The sequence below is a fragment of the Lolium rigidum genome, chromosome 4 (assembly GCF_022539505.1).
Source record: "Lolium rigidum isolate FL_2022 chromosome 4, APGP_CSIRO_Lrig_0.1, whole genome shotgun sequence".
Classification (NCBI taxonomy): Eukaryota; Viridiplantae; Streptophyta; class Magnoliopsida; order Poales; family Poaceae; genus Lolium; species Lolium rigidum.
The window spans coordinates 32,870,248-32,890,224 of NC_061511.1; the positions used below are offsets into that span (position 1 = coordinate 32,870,248).

Genomic DNA, 19,977 nt, shown 5'->3' on the forward strand with positions numbered 1-19,977 from the left:
CATGTATCCACTAAAGTACTACATTTTTGTAGCTCACTATTGTGTTGGCTACAAAATTAGCTATATGTGACATGACAATATGCTAGAGACAGCGATCGACACTACTATTGTTCTTGCTCTTAGTACTACTACTCATGCATGGTCGATGGTCAAATGCTTCGGTACACTACTTATTCCCATTTCATGGCAGCGTGTTGATATTACACTACTTTAAGATGTTGAGATCATCACAATAAAAAAATCAAACCTAATTATTAATAATCCGAGTGCAGGGTTCCGAAACATCTGTCCGGCATTGTCTCGACCAACTGTCCGAGTCTGTCACGTTGTTTCCGCTCCGGCTACTTTCTCGCCCAAACCTTGGCATGTCGTTTTCCCGTCCGAATTTCATAACACCGTTGCAATCACGATAGTTCTACGAGACCAATATTTCGCCATGCTTGGTTTTCCGCATGTTTAATGTGCCCGCATCCCACTCTCTGCATGGTCCATGCATGCCCAAATTTATTTTTCCCGCCAAAAGTTGCACCGGTCACCCGCGTGCCCTATCTTTTGCATACAGTCTCCGAAATGGCCGATTTCGGTGGTATTGGAAAGCTCTCGTTAAGTTGCGGCTTCAAAAAGTGCATAAAATACGAGTCTGCATGTGTGCCAATGAATAATAGTACAAATGGAATGATAGGAATTAATGACACTTTGGCCGAGGAAGAGATCTAGGGAAGCAGGGGTTATTGGTGGCGTCAAGAATCTAGGGTTTCCATCGGTCGTACATGAAATAATGGTTATCCCAACATGGATGTACTGTGCATTGACCGGGCGTGGGAATAAGGGTTGCTGAAGAAAGGTAGCATAAAAAAATGGACGCCACGCTTCCCAAAATGTCGTTAATTCCTCGCTCCCTACCATTATTTTCATTTGTCCTCTATTTCTTTCTTCCAATATCACATAGGTATTTTCTAAAGTTGTCAAGCGCGAAAGGAACCACTCAATTGGGAGTCCATATGATGGTTCAAAGAAATGGAGTAGTCGAGAGAACGGGGACTCTTGGTACAAGAACTCAAAATGACCCATTTAAGATCATTGGCACGGGTGTGTAGAGGACACGCCTGACGGTAGAGGACATAGTCCCTGCTTTTGCCGCAAGAGTGAAATAAACATGTGTGTATATTCCGTTGCAAGCCAAAATTGACCCATTTAAGATCTTCGGCACGGGTGTAGAGGACATGTCCAACGGTAGGGGACACAATGGATGACATAGTTCCTACTTTTGCCGCAAGATTGAGATAAAAAAAAAGTGTGTTTGTTACCCCAACTGAATATAGTCCAGATGTGTATATTCAACCGAGTTGTTTTACATGTACCTTAGTTTCTTCTTCCATTTTTCTTTCCGCAAGATGAATTTGATTTTACCAGAACTTTTGGCTAGTCTTCATTTGAGTCCTATACTTGAGATGAAAACTATTAAGAGCATCTCCAGTCGCGTCCCTCAAAAAGCGTCCGGCATAAATGATTTGGGGCACGTTTGAGACCGCGCCGGACAAAAAGAGACCAAAAATCTGTACAAAAAAGAGGCCCTTTCCAGCCGCGTCCCTCAAACAGCGTCCGAATGCATGCATTTTAATAAAGGGGACCACCCCATGTGGGAAAAGTAGGTGAGAGAAAGTGTGGGGAAAGAGACTAGCATGTGGGGACCAGGGGCTGCATGCATGCATATGGGCTCTCATTTTGTGTCCGGCGTCCCCGGTACATAGAGTCTCTACCGGGGACGCCGGACACAAAATGAGGCTCTAATTAGCTTTGGGGGACGCGACTGGACAACTTTTTTCCCCATTTCTTGTCCGCCGTCCCCCAAACACCGTTTGGGGGACGCGACTGGAGATGCTCTAAAGATGGCTTAGTAGGTACTAGTTTGATAACATCCAAACCAATTTTGTGAATTAGCTCAATCATCCAAACCAATTTACAAGTAGGTACTAGTTTGATGGCACTACGTGGTGAAACATGTACTAGCTAGACTAATAATTGTTTATTAGACATGTAAGTGGATGGACAGTAAAATATTTCACATCCCGACCCCCTCGAGTCGCTCCTCACACGACGCTAGGGGTAAACCCTAGCTCGCAAAACTGCTCACTCCCTCCGTCTCCCTCCGCCGCCTCTACGGCAGCGGCAGGCCCCACCGCCGAAGGTGGTGGAGGTTCTGTCATGCGCGGCGGTAGTGGAGGGATCTGCCGGGTGAGGCGGCAACGAACTGACCAGCACGTGGAGGCCGGGGCGGCGGCCCCGGGCGAGCCAGCGACGCTTCAGTGGCGGGTGGACGGGTGGTGACCAACATCTTCGGCCACGAGGGTGGTGTTGCTGCCGGTTGGGCCGGGGATCCTCCTACGCGGCTTATCTAGAGCTCCGGGCTCCAATCCTTCCGTCCAGCCGAGCAGGTGGTGCGGCGGCAGCAGCGTTTCCGGGTGGAGGTGCTGGCTTGGGTGGTTGTGCATGTTGCTAGCCCAGTTTCGGTCCACCTTGGTTCCGTTGGCGCTTGGCAGCAGCGGGGAGGTGGTGTTGTCGCCTTTGATTGATTGATTGCCGAGGTTTCACGCACTGCAATTGATTAGCCCACGTAGGCGAGGGAGCAAATTAAACTCAAGGATCTGGTTGTGTGGCCTGGCGGAGACCTGAGTGGACCTGTCCATGTCTCAATACATGCATGCATCCACCTGTTTCCGTTCCCGGATGGAGTGCGAATACTTTGCAATTAGGTGCGGGTGAATCTCATATGTTTTGTGACACTTTCATGTTTTCGAAAAATGTAAACTAAAATTGTAGAAGTTGGTTATGCTATATATTGTGAACCTGGAAATTTTTGTTTCAAATTATGATCATATGTGACATGTGCAAAAAACAAATGACACAGGTGAATAGTGCCATGTACTATTTACACATCATTTGGTCTTTTTGTGTAGATCACATATGATCATATTTTTGGATGAAACTTCACAGATGCACAAGATACAACACAATGTAGGTCCATAATTTTAGTTTGCATTTTTATAAACTTGGGAAGTGTCACAACAAAAATAGGTTACACCCGCAAGGCCGCAACTGGTTGTGGATTGGAGTTTCCCGGAACGGAGGCATGTTCTGCGCAATCAATATGATTGATATGCATGGGGAGAACTCGCGAGAGAGAAATAAAAGTCACGTCAACAAAGCAAAGAAAGGAACAAGAAAAATTGATGGCAAACTCCGAAGTGTAGCCTCCAACTTCAGAACATATCATGTACTTCAGGCTGAGTAGCTATCAGAGAGTGAAATGCATTCCACATCTACAGTCCGTTACCGTCTATGTCTAAAACAATCCTTAATTCATAAAATGCACTAAAGCAGTCCCCAATCTTGCTCTATATATCCATCTACGATTCAAACTACCAGCCACTACCGTATTTCGATGACATGGCACCAGATCAGATCCATATGTTGTCCCCCACTGTTAGAAATGCCTAAATCTAGCAAGTTTATAAATTAATACTGTATCGTCTTACGCCAAAGGGCAGATGGCCTGATGGCGGCGTGAACGTGAGCCTGGGGCGGTGTGTACCGACCTTTCCTCGTACAGCTGCAGGACTGCACCTTCGTGAGCGACTCGTTCAGATCACAAACATCGGCCAGAACTACTACCCGAGACCGAAGGTGTGGAGCTTCCTGTTGCCGTGGAAGCCGGTGGCTAGCATATCACCACGTCGGCCAGCACGCCGCGCTTCTTGCCGCCGCCGTTGAGCCCCAGGTCGTCATGGCAAAAGCTGAATGATTTGGGCCGCTTGGAATTGGAGACAACGATGCCATCCTTTACCATCCTTCACCACATCGTAGAGCCCGTCGGGGAGCATGGAGATGAGGCACGACGACACGCTCCATATCGTGCTCCCTCACCTTCATGTACCACGCCCCCATCATCGCTGATATGGCCAGCGCCAGCGGCGCCGACGCTGGGCCTGGAGACCATGAGCTCAGCCAAGCGGTTTCCGCACACCACCGTCCACGGCCGCCCCAAAGCTGTTGGCCTCTGCAAACTCGGCCGCTGATTTGTCCACGCTTTGCTCTAGACATGCTCGATGGTGGCCATGGCGGCTGGGTCCATGGTCCGCCGGAACGCGTCGGCAAGGAGTCCGACCACGATAAGTCGGTGTACCGCAAGGAGGCTGCGGGCGACTGAAGCCTGGTGGAGATGAGCTTGCGCGCCCATGGCATGCGTGCGCGTTCATAGATTCCATGAACCATGCCAAGGACATCGTGGCGCTATCTGCGCTTCCATCCCGGCGGACGACAGCAATGGGGTTGCCGAAGCCATGTAAGCCATGTATGCTGTGAACAAAGCCGGGGATCCCGTCGTGTATGCCATCTCTACTTCCAGGTGCCACGTAGAGGATGTTGGTTTGGGGATGCCGGCGTGCAGCCTGGCACCACATCTCCAGTTCCACAAGCCACGCCGAAGACGACGATGTCATAGGTTGCCCGTGATCCACCCGTTTCTGTCTTCCACCTCCACGGTCCATGCCCAAGAGACGACGGCGTCATCTCGACCTCCACGAGCCATGCCCACGAGGGCGGCATCTCGCGGTGGGCAGCCCAACATCATCTTCACTACCATGAGCCATGCTGACGATGATGGTGTCCAGTCTGCTGACGTGCTACCCGACGCAATTTGAATCTCCATGCACTGGAGCTGCTTGCGTGCAGCTGGTCAAATAGAGAGCTGAGGTGGCCGACGGGCTATCTCCACCACGAGATGAGGCCACAAACTGGTGGAGACGCCGTTCATCTTGATGAGTAGAAGTCTGGGTGATCATGGACCATGTGCAAAGACGGTGACCACTTGAGCATCGCAGCTCATGCACAGAAAGGAGGACGGGCACCATGGGTGTTGCTGGAGTTAGGCAGCTGGCTAGGACCTGACAAAAAGGAGAGCTGGACTTATGTTTATGCATGTACAAAGCATGGTGTTGCTCGAGTATCCTCCATGCTGCCGGTCATGGCGGCCGACGCAAGGCATGCCGTCCGACAGGCCAGCCGGTGGCCATTGTGATGTCAGCGTCTCTCCATGGATAATGGTGTTGTTGCCATTCCCTGACGGCCTCGACACCATCTGATCATATTGCATCAAAGCCCCGGACCACGTTTGTGGCGGCCAGGACATGGTCTGGTTCTCTTATGCCCCCACCCCACACACACACACACATATCCACCCACCCAGTGAGACACACAAATGTTCGAATATGGGGCCATCGGCACCGCGACAATGGTGGTATGTGGTAGTGCTCTATTGTTTTCACCGAAGTACCGCCGCGAGAACCGCGACATGTTTATCGTATCTATGAGTCATGCCACTAAGTTTGGTTAATTTACATATGATTTTCCAATCCAGGTGCACTCATACGGGGCAATGATTTTACGAGGAGTAGAGATGATTAATATTAACCAGAAAATTACGGTATGACAACGCCTTGTTGTTTATGTATGAAAAGGAAAGAATATTGTCGACACCAGTTTCGGCTTTGGAACTAATAATTATATGCTAAAACGGATTTAACATGGTTTCATGACTAAATTTTGGTGTAATAGAAAATGCATGTGTAGCCTAGGCCAAAATTTGCCTTCCTAAACTACCACCCTCTAGGGCCCTCGACTTTTACAAAATAAAAAGTGATTGGCACTCGCTTAAAATTGACATGGCACTTTACGCCGCTCACTGAGAACTAGCCATGACCACACACACACCGTGGACCGTGATGACCACACCGGCGTATGCTGATTCTATGCTATGCTATCGGTATTATTTGATATCTCATGTGCGTCTCATCGCCGCTCATTTTGGGAGCCCTTATTTCATTTATGATAAAGATATTCCATATCATTTCATGCGGCATTTCTATGTCGTGTTTTGTTAATTTATGCTAGGATATCCAAATGGAGCCAAATGTATTCGGTCGGATCATGTGACAGAGTCGAAGCTCATGGTGCATGATGTAGGCGAGTTCTCGGTCTCTTAATGCGATGGCCTCCATGGCAATCGGAAACCTACAACCGAGATTGGACACATCGGCAAATGGGGGATTCCGGTGATTGGAGTGTCTAGTGGTCGAACCGGCAAGGTACCTATTTAAATTTGCATGGCCTACTTACCGCGGGAGTGTGCGTGTTTTTTTAGAAAAAGACATCCATCTCTAGCGCTAGGCCGGTCGTAAACACTACGGATGCAGGGATACACCAATGAGGTGGATTCACAAGATATGACGCCCCCTAAGCTGTCTATGTGGCCATATACGTTGTGGCCGGCCCTGGTCCTCATCTTACCAAATGGTAATGAACATAGTAGTCATTATGTTTTTTTCCTTTCATCGAGCCAAAGTCTCGACATTTAGGAGGGCACCCACGCACAAATCTCGTCCAAAGACTCAAGCGCCGGAGAGATGCGTGAACATACCAAGATTTGTTTTTAATGAAAACATGTAATCAAACAATTGATCGAGACCAGAGAGTAGGTATTGGTTGTACGTGACTCGTGACCCGATGAATTCGTATGCAATGGACAAGTTGTGACGAATCAAGCTAAAAGTTGATTGAGCCAATTGATCTAATCTAGGTGTGATCACAATGGCGCCATCCACCACACGGGCTGTCGACATCGCCGCAACACCAATCCAGTGATTGGCTAGGATATGCACCACTAACCAACTCCCTAGGTTTTGGCTAGATCAAGCACCATACTCTAGGTTTGCCGCCCTAACTTCATTTTTCCGGTAAGTGTTGCCCTGAAAGAGCCGACCAACATTGTGATAACCCAACTTTTTGAGTTAAATTTTGTTGGGAAATTATTAATTTAGTTGGAAAATAATTATCTTATAATAAACACATTTAATTTTGCTAATCACCAGCCTTGTAACTAGATCCTAAAATTAGTGGAGGTAATCATGGTGAAGTAAAAACCTGATTTGTTGTGTATGCGTTGGTGCTAACAAACAGAAGTAACGCTAGCTGCTAATTGTGTGTATTAGTACTAGTATATACGATGCACATAGATGAGACAGGAAAAGAAACGTAGTTTTGCCTTGAACAGATCATATGTCGACCTAGTTAATGCTTGACATTGTAGTAAATGAAGTGGCGACGTGGCTTTGTTTCTAGATGATATGGAGACGTGGTGGCCAGGGCTGGTCGGCCCAAGTTCTACGTGGAGCTAGTTTTCAGCAAGTGAGTCATCGACACGTGTCACAAAGTTGACCAATAAGAGGAGATCTTTTGCTTAGAGCAAGTATAATAAGTCCTCGTCAGCTAGCTATAAGGGTTAAAATAATATATTCATGCTTAGTTGGAGGAGAGAGAGGAGGAGAGAGAAGAGGAGTGGGCTCTCATGCAAGAGCCAGATCTAGCACGTGCTCCTAGGAACTTTGTGAGAGTGAAATGTGGGTCATCCATTGATAAAATAGTACATAATTATAGCTCACTATTATACATGTTGGCTCTATGTTAGCTACAAATGACATGGCACATAGCTTATAGCCAGGAGCTGGCTATACTATTAAACTTGCTCTTATAGACTAGTCATAGTGGTGAGTAACATACTGTATATACTAGTAGTGCAAGACACTACTCTATATTAGTACCTTCATAATGCATAGTAACTCTAAAATGAACTTGCCTACTACTAGTGCTGCCTGGTTCACAGCTCGCACTCTTGCAGATGAAACATTCGGCCAGCCCAAAAAAAAGTAGGCATCCTCTGCCGACGAAAACACGCGTCGCCCTCTCTCCTATGCCTACTAGTACAAGATTTAAATATGTTGATAATAAAACATACCCAGTCGAGGCGCACGGTCGTGGAAAGGGAAAGAAGCGGCGTGACATCGGAGCATGGCCATCCTCAGCCGATCCGCGGGGAGTCTCTTTCGCGCAATCCCATTGGTGTCACGCCATGAGACGTCGCATCGGCTTTACGACCCCACCCTCTCATCGTGTGCTTTATTTGAACTGCCGCCACAACGCCACTCCGTCTCCGCCTTTGCAGGAATCACGATGCCAAAGAACGCAGAAAAAAACATTGGCGTTGTCAGCGAACATGGCGGCGCCGAAGACGTCCTCCAACGGGATGTGGGCGAAGGGGTACGGACACATGAAATCATGGGGCAAAGAAGTAGGGCGCCAAATCCCATCGAGTGCGTAGGTGCCGGAATTTGGGCGGGAAAAACTGTCGGTACGGTAAACTGAGCGAGAGAAGCCACCGGTACGCAAATTTGGGCGGGTAAAGTCCCGGAGCCTAATGGCGGCGTCGTAGCCTCCCAAAGCAGGGCGCTAGAGAGCGCGGTAAATCTCCAGACAACCTATGGTCGTGAGATGACGGGACCGATTCGGTGCTCCGTCGACTCGAAAAAGGCACGCGGGAACGCGACGAGTAGGCACCCTCGTGGATTGGCAAGGGGTGCGTGGCCCGAGGTTAGCGCATCGAATGGTTTGTACCGCTTTCTCCATGTGGTGAACACGATCTCCGAGTAAGCGTTGCGGTGAGACGATGTGGGGAACGCCAGGTTTCACCCCGCCAATCCATGCACGTGATAAAGTCGCGCGTAACAAGATGCCAACATGGAATGAGAAGTAATGCTCGAAACGACGGGACGAGAGGGCTCTTTCGGGCCAGGAGAGTTTTTCGTAGATCCTGGGGTCCAACTTCACCATAGTGCAAACGAAATCTCTCGAGGTGTTAAGTCGTAGATTTGTGGAAAATCGCAAGTCCGATGACTCGGGAGAAGCCACCTTCTCGAGATGGTTCCGACATCTCGTCACAAGCCCGATTCGGAACTCATATGCAACGAATACGGCATCACCAACGGGGGTACGGACACATGAAATAATGGGACAAAGAAGTAGGGCGCCAAGACCCATCGAGTACGTATTGGGCGGGAAAAGTTGTCGGCATGCTAAACTGAGCAGGGGAAACCGTTGGTATGCACATTTGGGCGGATTTACTTTGGGTTTTCTAGATACAGCTATTTTGGTGTAATCAAAATCACATGAACGTTTAATATTTTTGAAGTGTCCCGTACCGAATCGGTCATGCACGGTAGTCCTTCCTACCCTCGGCTCAGTCACTCTTACGATGGACTTGGCGACAAGAACAGGTAGTAGTTGTGGATGGTAGTAGTAGCTGGCGCTGACCGAATCTAGCCAAATAAAAAAACATGGCGTGTGCATGTTTGGAAAAGGAATCCGGAAAATTAGGAGGGAACCATGCTCAGCTAGCTAGGTACCGTGAAAATTTCACGGTGAAATAGATATGCTGGCATGTGCATGTTGCATCCGAGCTATGAGCCTATAACTAAAGCCATCAATAGTTATGTATTAATTAGGTCTATCGGCAGAGCTTGGTGCACGTGTGGAGCCATGCATGCCGTGTGATGAAGTCATTCCCGTATGTTGATGGTGCACGATGGGGTCAGAACGGCCAGGCGCGCAGCTGAGTCAAAGTGGACACGGAGCTGCCCTGCGCGCCGGCCGGCCGTCGCGAACAACGCTACAACCTAGTGCCAGAGGGCCTCGGCCAGCTTCGGCGGCTCGGCGCCATAGTTCCCTGCGCCTCCGCGAAGTGTCGCTCTCGCACCGACGCCGATGCCGTAATCCTACATGGACGCACGGTCCTCCTCCGACGGCGTGCTCGCAACCGACGCCTTGGCCATCCAGCTCATACATAAGCCTAGACACACTAAAGTAAAAGCAATGCATCTCCCGTTACCTCGCTTCTCGCCGGACGCTTGGCCATGATCCCTTCATCTCACGCGTTGTGCTTTTGGAAGGGAAGAGTGTTAGTCCGTCCCGGTTTATTAGGCAGACACGTAGTTGAAGAAAAAAAAAAGGAAAAAGCATAATAAAATTAGTCAAACAAGGAATACGAATTATACGTAAGGCTGGTTCGGTTAATGATGGAAACGGTGGCCAGCTATGAATCTGTCAGATGGATTGTTTTTTGGTTCTTTTATTTTTGATAGTCAATACCATATATGTATTTAAAAGTAGTAAATAGTAATACATGGTAGAGATACATGAGGTGTTTGTCTACGGTAGTAGCTATCAGAGCGGGAGAGTTGAGGAGCTAAACTCAAATGAAAATGAGAGAAGGCAGACGTGCCCCCACCTCTCTCTCTCTCTCTCATCTACAGTAGACAGAGGCGCAGCCGAGTTAAACCGGGCTGATCCCGAGCCCCTCCGGCGGCGATGCCGGCCGGAGGTGGCGGACGGGACGCGCCGGGTAGGTTCCTAGGATAGGAGTAGTCTCCGGCGGTCTGCCGGTTAGCGGTGGAGTAGGAGCCCAGGTTTCTTGGCCAGATCTTGGGCGGGCTGTGGTGGAGGTTCTCCTCTCTGCTCCGGCGGCCGGAGCCCAGGTGGCCTCCATCTCGGCTGATCTCCAAATAAGGCCTTCGGCGCCTCCCTCGAGCTCCTGATGGCGCCCCCTTTTCCGATCCTAGCCGGCCTCGGTGGCGTGGGGGATCGGGCGGACTCGCCGTCTTCGTCTCGATCTGGAGGTGGCAGGGGCTGAGTGCCCTTTTGGTGCTCTGGCGCAGCACCAGATGGCCCGTCACTATTGGTCTCCTTCCAGATCCGTGGTGGATCTGGGACTATAGCTCGTCGGCGGCAAGGCTCCTCGATAAGGCGCCTAGGAGTCAGCTTCTGAAGAAGAAGGTGGCCTCCTTGTCTCCTTGGCCGGCCATGGTGGCGAGGGAGGTGGGCCTGGAGGCGGACTGCGGCGTGTTTCTCCGACCTGACCGGCCATGGCGGCGAGGGGACGGCAGATGCGACGCAGTTCCAACTTCTTCTTCTAGTTCTGATGTTGTACAAGACGCTGCTGGCTCTCTCTCTCTCTCTCGCTTCTCAAGGCCCATGGTGGTGGCTTGAGTTCGAGTCTGCTCTGTCGGCGGTGATGGTTTCATTCAGGAGCTCATCTCCGATGCTTCATCGGCGGTTTTCCGTCTTCGCGTCAGACTCAATGGCAGTAGGGCTGTCGCTCCGCCGCTGCTTTGCTCCGGCTGTCGGTGATCCCCTGGGCCTAGTCTCCAAGTGGCTTGTTCCCCGGAGGCCTGGTCGCAGTCCGTCGCCGGAGTTCGATCTGGGGGAAGAGGAGGACGAAGGGCTTGATCGCGTTTTCAAGTTTTCTCTTTATTCATTTATGGTTAATTCCTGGACCCCTGTGTAATTCCATAGTTTATAGGGTTTGCTTGTACTCCAGTGTTTAATTAGCAGCTTTTACCGGGTTCACCTGGTGACTTGTTCAAAAAAAAAACGGAGTCGCTTTTCACGGCACACGTCGTGTGACTGTGGTCATGTAATTAAATTTGACCTCCTTTGGTTAATTGTGGGGAGCCATACACGGGCGCATGCATAGTGGAAGTAGCTAGTATTGGTGGATGATTAGTTAGCGCCCGCGAGAAAAAGAAAAGGAAAGGAGGCGCGCGTTGATATATTAATTGTATGCGTGCTTAACTTGACAATGGAAATATACGTTTTGATTGTACCGTCCAGCTCGATGGCGCGCACGATAAAAAAGAAGAAGGAAAACTCGCGATTTCTTTTTCATGCCGAGTCAAAATTGGTTGCTTGACACGCGGCTTGCTCTTGGTGAGGCACGGGTCTTTGCAAGCAGCTCCCAACGAAATCATCATCGCCTGTTTGAATTGCTCAAAGAAAAGAAAAATGATAACAGCGGCATTGTCGTTCCTCCGCATGCGCTCCCCGAAACAACTAGTACGTGTCAGATGTTAATTTCCAGCCACCAACTCCAGCTTTTAATTTCCAGTTGTTCGACCTTGTCTATTATTGTTATTATCGAGCGATACGTTTGATGCGCAACCAAACCAACAAACAATGCACTAGATTAATTGGATTGGATGTTCACATATGCAAACATGCAGTACTACTAATAAATACAACGCTAGTTTATCTTATTTTTTCTAAAATATAATCAGAATGGAGCAAGTAAATTAGTATTTATCGTACGGGAAAGGAGGAAAAAAGGCCTGCATCTCCGCCAGCGCGCGTACCAAAAGAAAGGAATCGGAAATAACTGGCTCCGCGCGCCAAGCAAAAAAGATATATTGAATTTATTATTGAACACACGGAGCAGCTGGGGCAGGCGTGAGCGCGGGAGGTGGAGCTAAGGCCTCCAAGGCCATCCTGAGTGCCTCATCCTTAGAGACGCATGCCGGCATAACCGCATTGGCGTAGCTAGGCTGTGACCAGGCCAGCTCGGGTTGTTGGGAGACTAGGAGTACGAGCCTCATCGCCTCTTCATCCTTGATGTTGTCCCGCTAGAATGGGAGTTGGTCCATAGTTCCCTCCTCCTTGGCCACCTCGGCCATGTAGCGAGGTACCCCAAGTAGTGGTATGTGTCATCATGGATTTCCTCGCCAGAGAAGAGCTCCCTATCGGCTTTTGGCGGCTCCTTCTTGGCCCATCGACCTCGGCTTGGACGAGGAAGCCCGGGCCTCGTTGTCCTGCTTTGGCTTCCTCCATGGAAATGCTCTTCTTCGCATGCCGCCTTGTGGAAGTTGCTTCTGGAAAGGAATTTATTGGGTGAATGTTGCAATATGGTGTTGTTGATGATCTGTGATTAAAAAGGACGGCCGATGGGTGACCGTCCAGTTTTCGACACGGGTCTCCATACACCGGCAGTTATTGCCGTGCCCAGCGTAGAAGGCCAGCTGGCGTTGAAGTTGAAATGCTCCTTTCGCGGACCATGTTCCACTGCCAGACGGGCCCGGGGTGGTAGGGAGCCGTCACACGCACCGTCCGTTGAGAGTCTTTCGCGGCCCAAATTTGGGTCATGAATGTGTTCCCACGGACGGCCTGGCCGTCACCATGCGTCGGGTCGCTGGGATAGGGCAGGCCCATTTTTCGACCGCGGGAACGCAAGCGGATGCTTTTGCTCTGTTTGGGTCGTGCCGCTGGAGATGCATATTCCACGGTTGGGACATCGACGATACTCCAACTTATCTAACAGCAAAGTAGTAGATACTTGGAAAATGGGAAGGCAGGTGCATGGACATGGGCACCAGCTACGTACACATGGTAGGGTGGCGGGAGAAGTACATGCTTGAAATTTGTCCTAGCCTGCGGCGGCAGAAAGCCGAGCTGATGGGTCATATGGGTACAAAAAAAAAAAAACCTAGGTTCCTAGCGTTGAGTGGGAAAAGGGCTAGGCTTGGTAACAAGTGTTGCATGTGCTTTCATGCCTATCCTAGTTTTTTGTCGTGCTTGGCCAATTAATGTATAGTAAAAGCAGAAGCTTATTACGGATTTTTTTGGATGACCTGATAAATTAATTAAGAAATAAAATCAGCAGCTAATTACGGATATTTTTTTGCATCAATGCATAAACTCAGCAGCTAATTACGGATAAAATCAGCAGCTAACGAAGAGGCCGACGCTTCAACAATACTACTATATTTACGGGCTGAGGATCGTGGGGTGACTTCGGTTTCTAATCTCACAGGATGGAAAAGATTTGCTCCAACGACCGAATTAGTCCACCTCATGTCCTAACAAAACTCGGTAATCAAGTTTGCGTAAGTGCTCCTGCTCGTACGTATTCTACACCTGCAACCGAACCGGACCAGCTAGTTGTCGCGTGAAAAAATTAAGCAGACTCTCCGTCCGTGCGCACAATTACTCCGCCTCGTCTGAGTTGTCTCCTACTAATCGAGCCATCTGTCGCACGACCCCGCAACAGCAAACGCCAAAGTTGTAAGGTTTCACCTCGGACGTACGTGCGACCTTGCATCTCACATCAACTATCCGTATATACTCACTCATTTGAAAGAGTGATAGTACGTTTCAACCTCCAGCTGCTATATGTATGCGGTTTCCCAACACACGGAGATCCCCTCGATGCTCCACGACGACGGATCGGCAGCGATCACCATCGCCATCCGGCCGGCAGTCCGACTCTGAGGCTGGCATCATCATCCTTGATGACGCGGACGATGACAACGCCAATATATTAGGATTTAATTTTCGTAATATCATGTATTAAGTTCCGTCCAAATAAATAAAGTATCCTAATTTTGAATGAAGTCCACATTTTTATAGTTTGGTTCAGATTATTTTTAATTTCCTGCGCCATAATTTCAAAATGGTAGAGCAATCGTGACGTGGCTTAATCGACTAGGGACGTGGTCTTGATTCCCTTGTAATCAAAAATTAGGGGCATTTTTTTTCCTACTTTAAAGTGCATTAGAAATAGAGAAAACACACTCGATCTTTTTCGTTGATAGATTTTAAATCTGGATATCCACTTATTTGAGAATGGAAGGAGTAGGTAAATAGCGGCCGGATGGATGGATTGTTGGTTTTACTAGTAGTATTTTGGAAGAATGAATGGATGGATGGAGAGAGAAAGCCACGGGTAGATTAGGATTTAGCTTTCGTGATATCGTGTTATAAATTGCGTTCAAATGTATATGCATAAATTGTCCTAGATTTGAATGAATGAAATCCACCTTTTTTGCATTTTGGTTCGGATTTTTTAGATTTCCCACGCGGTACCTTCATATTAAACGGCAAACCGGCCGCCGCGGCAAGATTGCGAGATCGACTAGTGAGGTGGCACTTGCAAACAGATGAATTTTGGAGAATATATGTGATTTTTTGGGGTTCAAATTCCGTCATATATGTATAGGAGCAGATTTTAGTGTAGTCTGGTCTGAATTAGATGGAGGTAGCACGCGCGCGCTAGTGGTTGGATTTGGACTGTGTACGTAGTATACGTGGATCAAAGCAATTGACGCGCGCGCACGTACGTAGGAAGGAAGGAAGGAGCGAGCTGGCTAGCTAATTTATGGATGGATGAGTACTCTAGTACATGAGCAGTTTAGCTAATTTATGGATGGATGAGTATTTGGGTCTTGATCCGTTGGTACATGCATGCGCGCCGACGTGGAGGTACGGAACGGAACAAACACATCGTGGCCGTATGGTCATGACCAAATGAAGCTAGCAACCGCCTACTCATGCTAGCTAGGTTGGTCGGTCAAATAGCAGCAAAACGCACTAGTGCATATATGGCCGTGCGTTGGCTTCGGCCTGCGACGTCAATTCGCGGCGAATGATTAAATACACCCAGATCGATTAAAAAAACACATGAAAGTTGAAATCAAATAATCAACCATTGTAGTGTGGTATTCGCAAAATGTGTTCTTACAGTCACGAGCCGCCCGCGCTGCTTCCTTCCCTTTCTGCTCTCCATCGGCCTTACTACAACCCCGCCCGCTCGTCGTATGCTTGATTTTAACTGTCACCACAGCGCCACTCCGTCTCCGCCATCGCGGGAATAATTACGACGCTAAAGAACGCAGAAAAAAAAACCATGTCATCGTTGTCGGCGTTGGTGTCAGCAGCGGACATGGCGGCGGTGAAGATGTCCTCCAACGGGATGTGGCAGGGCGACGACCCCCTCCACTTCGCGTTCCTGCCGGAGTATTAAATATGCCTGAAAACTAGAAGCTCCATTAAACACCCTCTCTTGGGGACAACTAATATGGAAAGCCTCCGAACCTGAAAAGATAAGAAAAGATCAGACAATTATAAATAATCCACAAGGAAAACTGCAAGAGAGCTGACTTTAACACCAAACCGGGAAAAAAACACACTTATGATGTTGGGCTCGCGTTTTGACTGGTTTAATAGCAAACCATATATGCACAGATTGAGGTACGCGCGTAGGTGTGGACTCAGCTGATTAATTTGATTGGACTGTGAGGAGAAACCATCGGTGGGTCGACTTTGTAACAGTGAGACACGTAGTACTCTAGCTTGTCCTCAGCGAGCGCTTAAACTTGTGTTGGTAGACGCGGGTGGGGCCGGCGTGGCACGCTCGCTCTCTGCTTTTAATCGCACATGGTAGCAGCAGCTATAGGTAGCAGGTGTGACTCACGAGAATCCTTGTTTTGGCTGACTTGACGTGTACCCAGTTACACGTACGTATACACGTACATGACGGACGTATTCAAACCCAGTGCGCAAGGAAAACAAGAACGAAAAAAGGTGAAATAAACGCACAAGGCATGTATTCGGCACCGCACGTACATGAGCAGATTAGGATTTAGCTTTCGTACATTTGGGTGTTGATCGGTTATTCTTTCGTACGCGCGGCAGGGTAATGGAAGGATTAAAGTGGATTAATTAATTGGAGCGGTCAATGGAACGACGAACCCTTGTGGCTTGTTTAACCTCCAGCAAAGCAGCAACGGGGTGCGGGGGGCTGATCCGCGCACGGACGGAGAAGGATAGGTGGGGCCGTTGGTGCGCATGACAGCCTGGATGGGTCGACGGAGCGACGACGACTTCCTTCGGTGCGCGTGCGCCGACTTGGAGGTACGGAACGGAGGCGATAATTGCGCGCGATGGGGCCTTCTCAAGTTTCCGCCGTTGGGCTCCCGGGCCTTTGGTGCGCGTGACAGCCTGGACGGGTCAACGAAGAGAAAGCAAAGCCAGGCGCCGATCCAGCCTGAACTACTCCACTAAACACAAACCAGCTAAACTACACTACAGCCTTCTTGGCCGCCTTCTTGGGCGACTTGGCGACGGCCTTCTCGGCCTTCTCGACAGACTTCTTGGGAAGAAGCACCGGGTTGATGTTGGGGAGCACGCCGCCGTGGGCGATGGTGACGCCGCCGAGCAGCCTCCCGAGCTCCTGGTCGTTGCGGATGGCGAGGAGCAGGTGCCTCGGGACTATCCGGGACTTCTTGTTGTCGCGCGCCGCGTTGCCGGCCAGCTCCAGGACCTGCAGCAGCGGGAAGAAGAGTCAGCTCGGTTGTTGGAAAGGGGTGAAGCAGATGGGAAGAGAGGGGAGATGCGTGGGGCTTGCCTCGGCTGCGAGGTACTCGAGGACGGCGGCGAGGTAGACGGGGGCGCCGGTGCCGACGCGCTTGGCGTAGCGGCCCTTCTTGAGGTAGCGCCCGATGCGGCCGACGGGGAACTGCAGCCCGGCCTTGACGGACCGGGTCACCGACTTCTTCCTCGGCCCGCCCAGCTTCTTCGCCGCGAACTTCTTGCCCTTGCTGGCGTCCATCTTCCTTGGCTCCGGCGAGAGGATTTGGGTGCAGTGGGATGGGAGAGGAGAATGCGATTTGTGTTTGAGTGAATTTGGAGCTGCCGGGTCAGGGGTTTTATAGGTGTGCGGGCTGCGGGGGCGATCCGCGTGACCTGGGGTGTGCGCCGTCGGATGGGACCGGAGGTGGACGGTGGATGCTGGCTTGGGTGGATTGATCCGTGGGAGGGGTGCACCGGCCAATCAGGAGCGCGGGATTGGGCATTAGAAGGAGCGCGCGTGAGGCGCGTCTCGTGATGATGGTGGGTCTCACCTGCAAATGGACGCCCTTTGTGATTGATTGTGAACAACACCTCAAAAGTACTTCATTCTAACCTAAAAGATGTACTCCGCAGTACACTTGTAAAATTAAAAAAAGTAGTACAACTCCTAGAGCATCTCCACTAGTTGGTGTTCCCAGACCGAAATCCAACGTGAAATAGTGTCGGATTTGAGGCAATTTTGGTTTAAAAAGCGCCCAACTTCCAATCTCCCCTAGCTAGGCCAGATTGAGATTTGAATTACAACCCAATTTCAGTCAAAACGAAGCAAATTTTGACTAAAATTTAGGCTAATTGTGGGGATTTTATTAATTCCAGGTGAGTTCGATAGATTTTCTTCAGATTCATACATATATTTGAATTCAACGTAGATTAGGCTACATAAAAATTTAAATACATATATATAGGCGTTCTACATGCCGAGCTGCTTGAATATTAGAATTCAATGTAGATTTAAATACATATTTGAATTCAATGTAGATTTTATTATCCCAACAGGATGGATAATAAAAATAGATGAATATTACACTAAGAGCACAACCATGTTCAATCTTACATATACACAAACTATGGAGAGAGATGGGGGCGTTGATGGAGATCACGGCAATGGCTAGCGCACACGGCCATGGGTCGGCGCCTGGTGGTGATGGTGGCGTGACCCTTCTCCTCCTCTTCCTCGCGTGTCCTGATGGTGGTGGTGTTGATGAAATATCAATGGAGGCGGCACATCGGCATGGCTCCACCGTGCGGAGATGTGATGGAATTGTTGATGACGACTAGGGTTTTCCCCTCCTTATGTAGTTTCACGGAGGTCGGTTTTGCGCCTGTGATAACCATTGCACCAGATATGTCCTTCGGGCCTTCTCATATATTGTTCGGTTTGACAAAGCGGTCGTACAAGTGGTCGTTAAACATCGTGGAGTCCTGCAGTAATTTGGGCATCATTTCTTCATACAAACTCCGATTGAGGTGCTCTTTGGCTCGTTGGATTCGTATGGATGATGGCAAAAATATCACGTTATTGGATATTTATTATATTGTGATGAAAATTTACTCCTTTCTGCCCTTGAAATGGCTAAGTCTTGGTGCATGTAACTCCTCCATATTGCTTCCCTTGTCTCCTTTCCTCATAGGAAATTTCTTAATAAAGAATGGAAACTTCTCGAGGATCGTTTTGAAAAAATTTTGTGCATGATGGTTAGGCAAGTTGCTCTGATATGGATATTGTCTTGTGCAAATTAATTTTGTTCTAACCTGCCTTCCAATGCTCTTATAGTATTTCTTTGAGATATCAAAATAGGTAGGAAAGTATTGGACTTTTATAGGCATCCTTTCTTCTGGAAAATTGATGAGTTGAAGAAAAAATATATACTAATAAAGTGGAACATTATTTGTGAGCTTAAAAGAGCTAGGGGGTCTAAGCATCAATGTACTTGAAATAATGAAAAAATGTTTATTTAGCAAATGGTTATTTAAGCTTCTCTCCAAAGAAGGTGCATGGCAGGAGTTGCTATATAATAAGTACCTAAATGGTAAAACACTTTCGCAAGTTCAAGCTAAACCCATAGATTATCTTTTTTGGAAGGAGCTTATGGGGGTGAAAGATGACTTCTTTTAGCGAGATTCTTTTGTTGCGGGAGATAGCATGAGAACTCGGTTCTAGAAAGACACATATCTGGGTGATTCCCGTTCAACAACTCAATACCATTCACTCATACATGTTAAAACCCCATCAGCAACGGAAAATGGGCCCATTACCATGGGCTTAAAGCTGATGTGAAGGCCTAGCTATCTGTCAACGATGCGAATACCTGTCACCGATGAGGCACCTTTTTCGGAAACAATTATTTGGAAGACTCCGTTTCCTTATAGTTGGGACCATTAGTTATGATTTTCTAGTTTAACCGTTCGCACAAAGAGAATTTTTATATTCATAACGCAACCACATATTCTTTCAGAACACAATTTATTGTGCTCCCATCGCAAGCATAACATAATCAATATCAATACAGAATAAGATCATTCGTTGCATAGAAAAACTATTAATATATTTGTAAATGTGATCAAATCAAGCATGCCTATCTATGATACTTCCACAGATCAATACACTTAGGCCAATTAACCGATTAATGAAAGAGAACTGTTACATCATATTTGACTACCTATCATACCTTGCAAGGATAAGAAAACAAAAGTAGAAATTCTCTCTAGTATTGTTCGCATGGAGACTAGATTTTTCCATTTATCCTTGGGTCACCATCTGTGTAAATAATTGCACGTTTCACACTCGAGTAGGGATGTGGCTTTTTCCAAGTGAAGAGATCCCACTCGATGTGCAGGTGCAGATGCCACAATGGTTGTTTTCTTTTATGCAATTTCACCAAAATAAAATACATATTTTCGAATAAGTTAAAATTTAGCCATGCATAAAACCTAAAACAACCTAATGGAAAACTGTAAACAAAACATGGACCATAAATGAGATTTGTAACTAAACATAACAACCTAACATAAAACTTTAAACAATACTTACAATTAACATGAACTATAATATAAATTTGTGACTACAGAAGCTAA

General features: G+C 48.2%; 1 protein-coding gene across 1 annotated transcript; it reads right to left on the bottom strand.

Annotated features, from left to right (window-relative positions):
• Positions 1 to 16,570: 16,570 nt before the first annotated feature.
• On the bottom strand, positions 16,571 to 17,101 carry LOC124646858 (histone H2A.2.2-like). Its single transcript, XM_047186903.1, has 2 exons — positions 16,898 to 17,101; positions 16,571 to 16,813 (listed from the first exon to the last, which is right to left on the bottom strand). The coding sequence occupies exons 1-2, from the start codon at positions 17,099 to 17,101 to the stop codon at positions 16,571 to 16,573; spliced, it is 447 nt and encodes a 148-aa protein (XP_047042859.1).
• Between the last annotated feature and the right edge of the window lie 2,876 nt (positions 17,102 to 19,977).

Bases quoted from the DNA above. Each gene is read 5' to 3' on its own strand.
- LOC124646858 (XM_047186903.1), bottom strand. From the start codon at position 17,101: ATGGACGCCAGCAAGGGCAAGAAGTTCGCGGCGAAGAAGCTGGGCGGG. The intron at 16,814-16,897 runs GCAAGCCCCACG...CCGCTGCTGCAG, and splicing joins TCGAGTACCTCGCAGCCGAG to GTCCTGGAGCTGGCCGGCAA.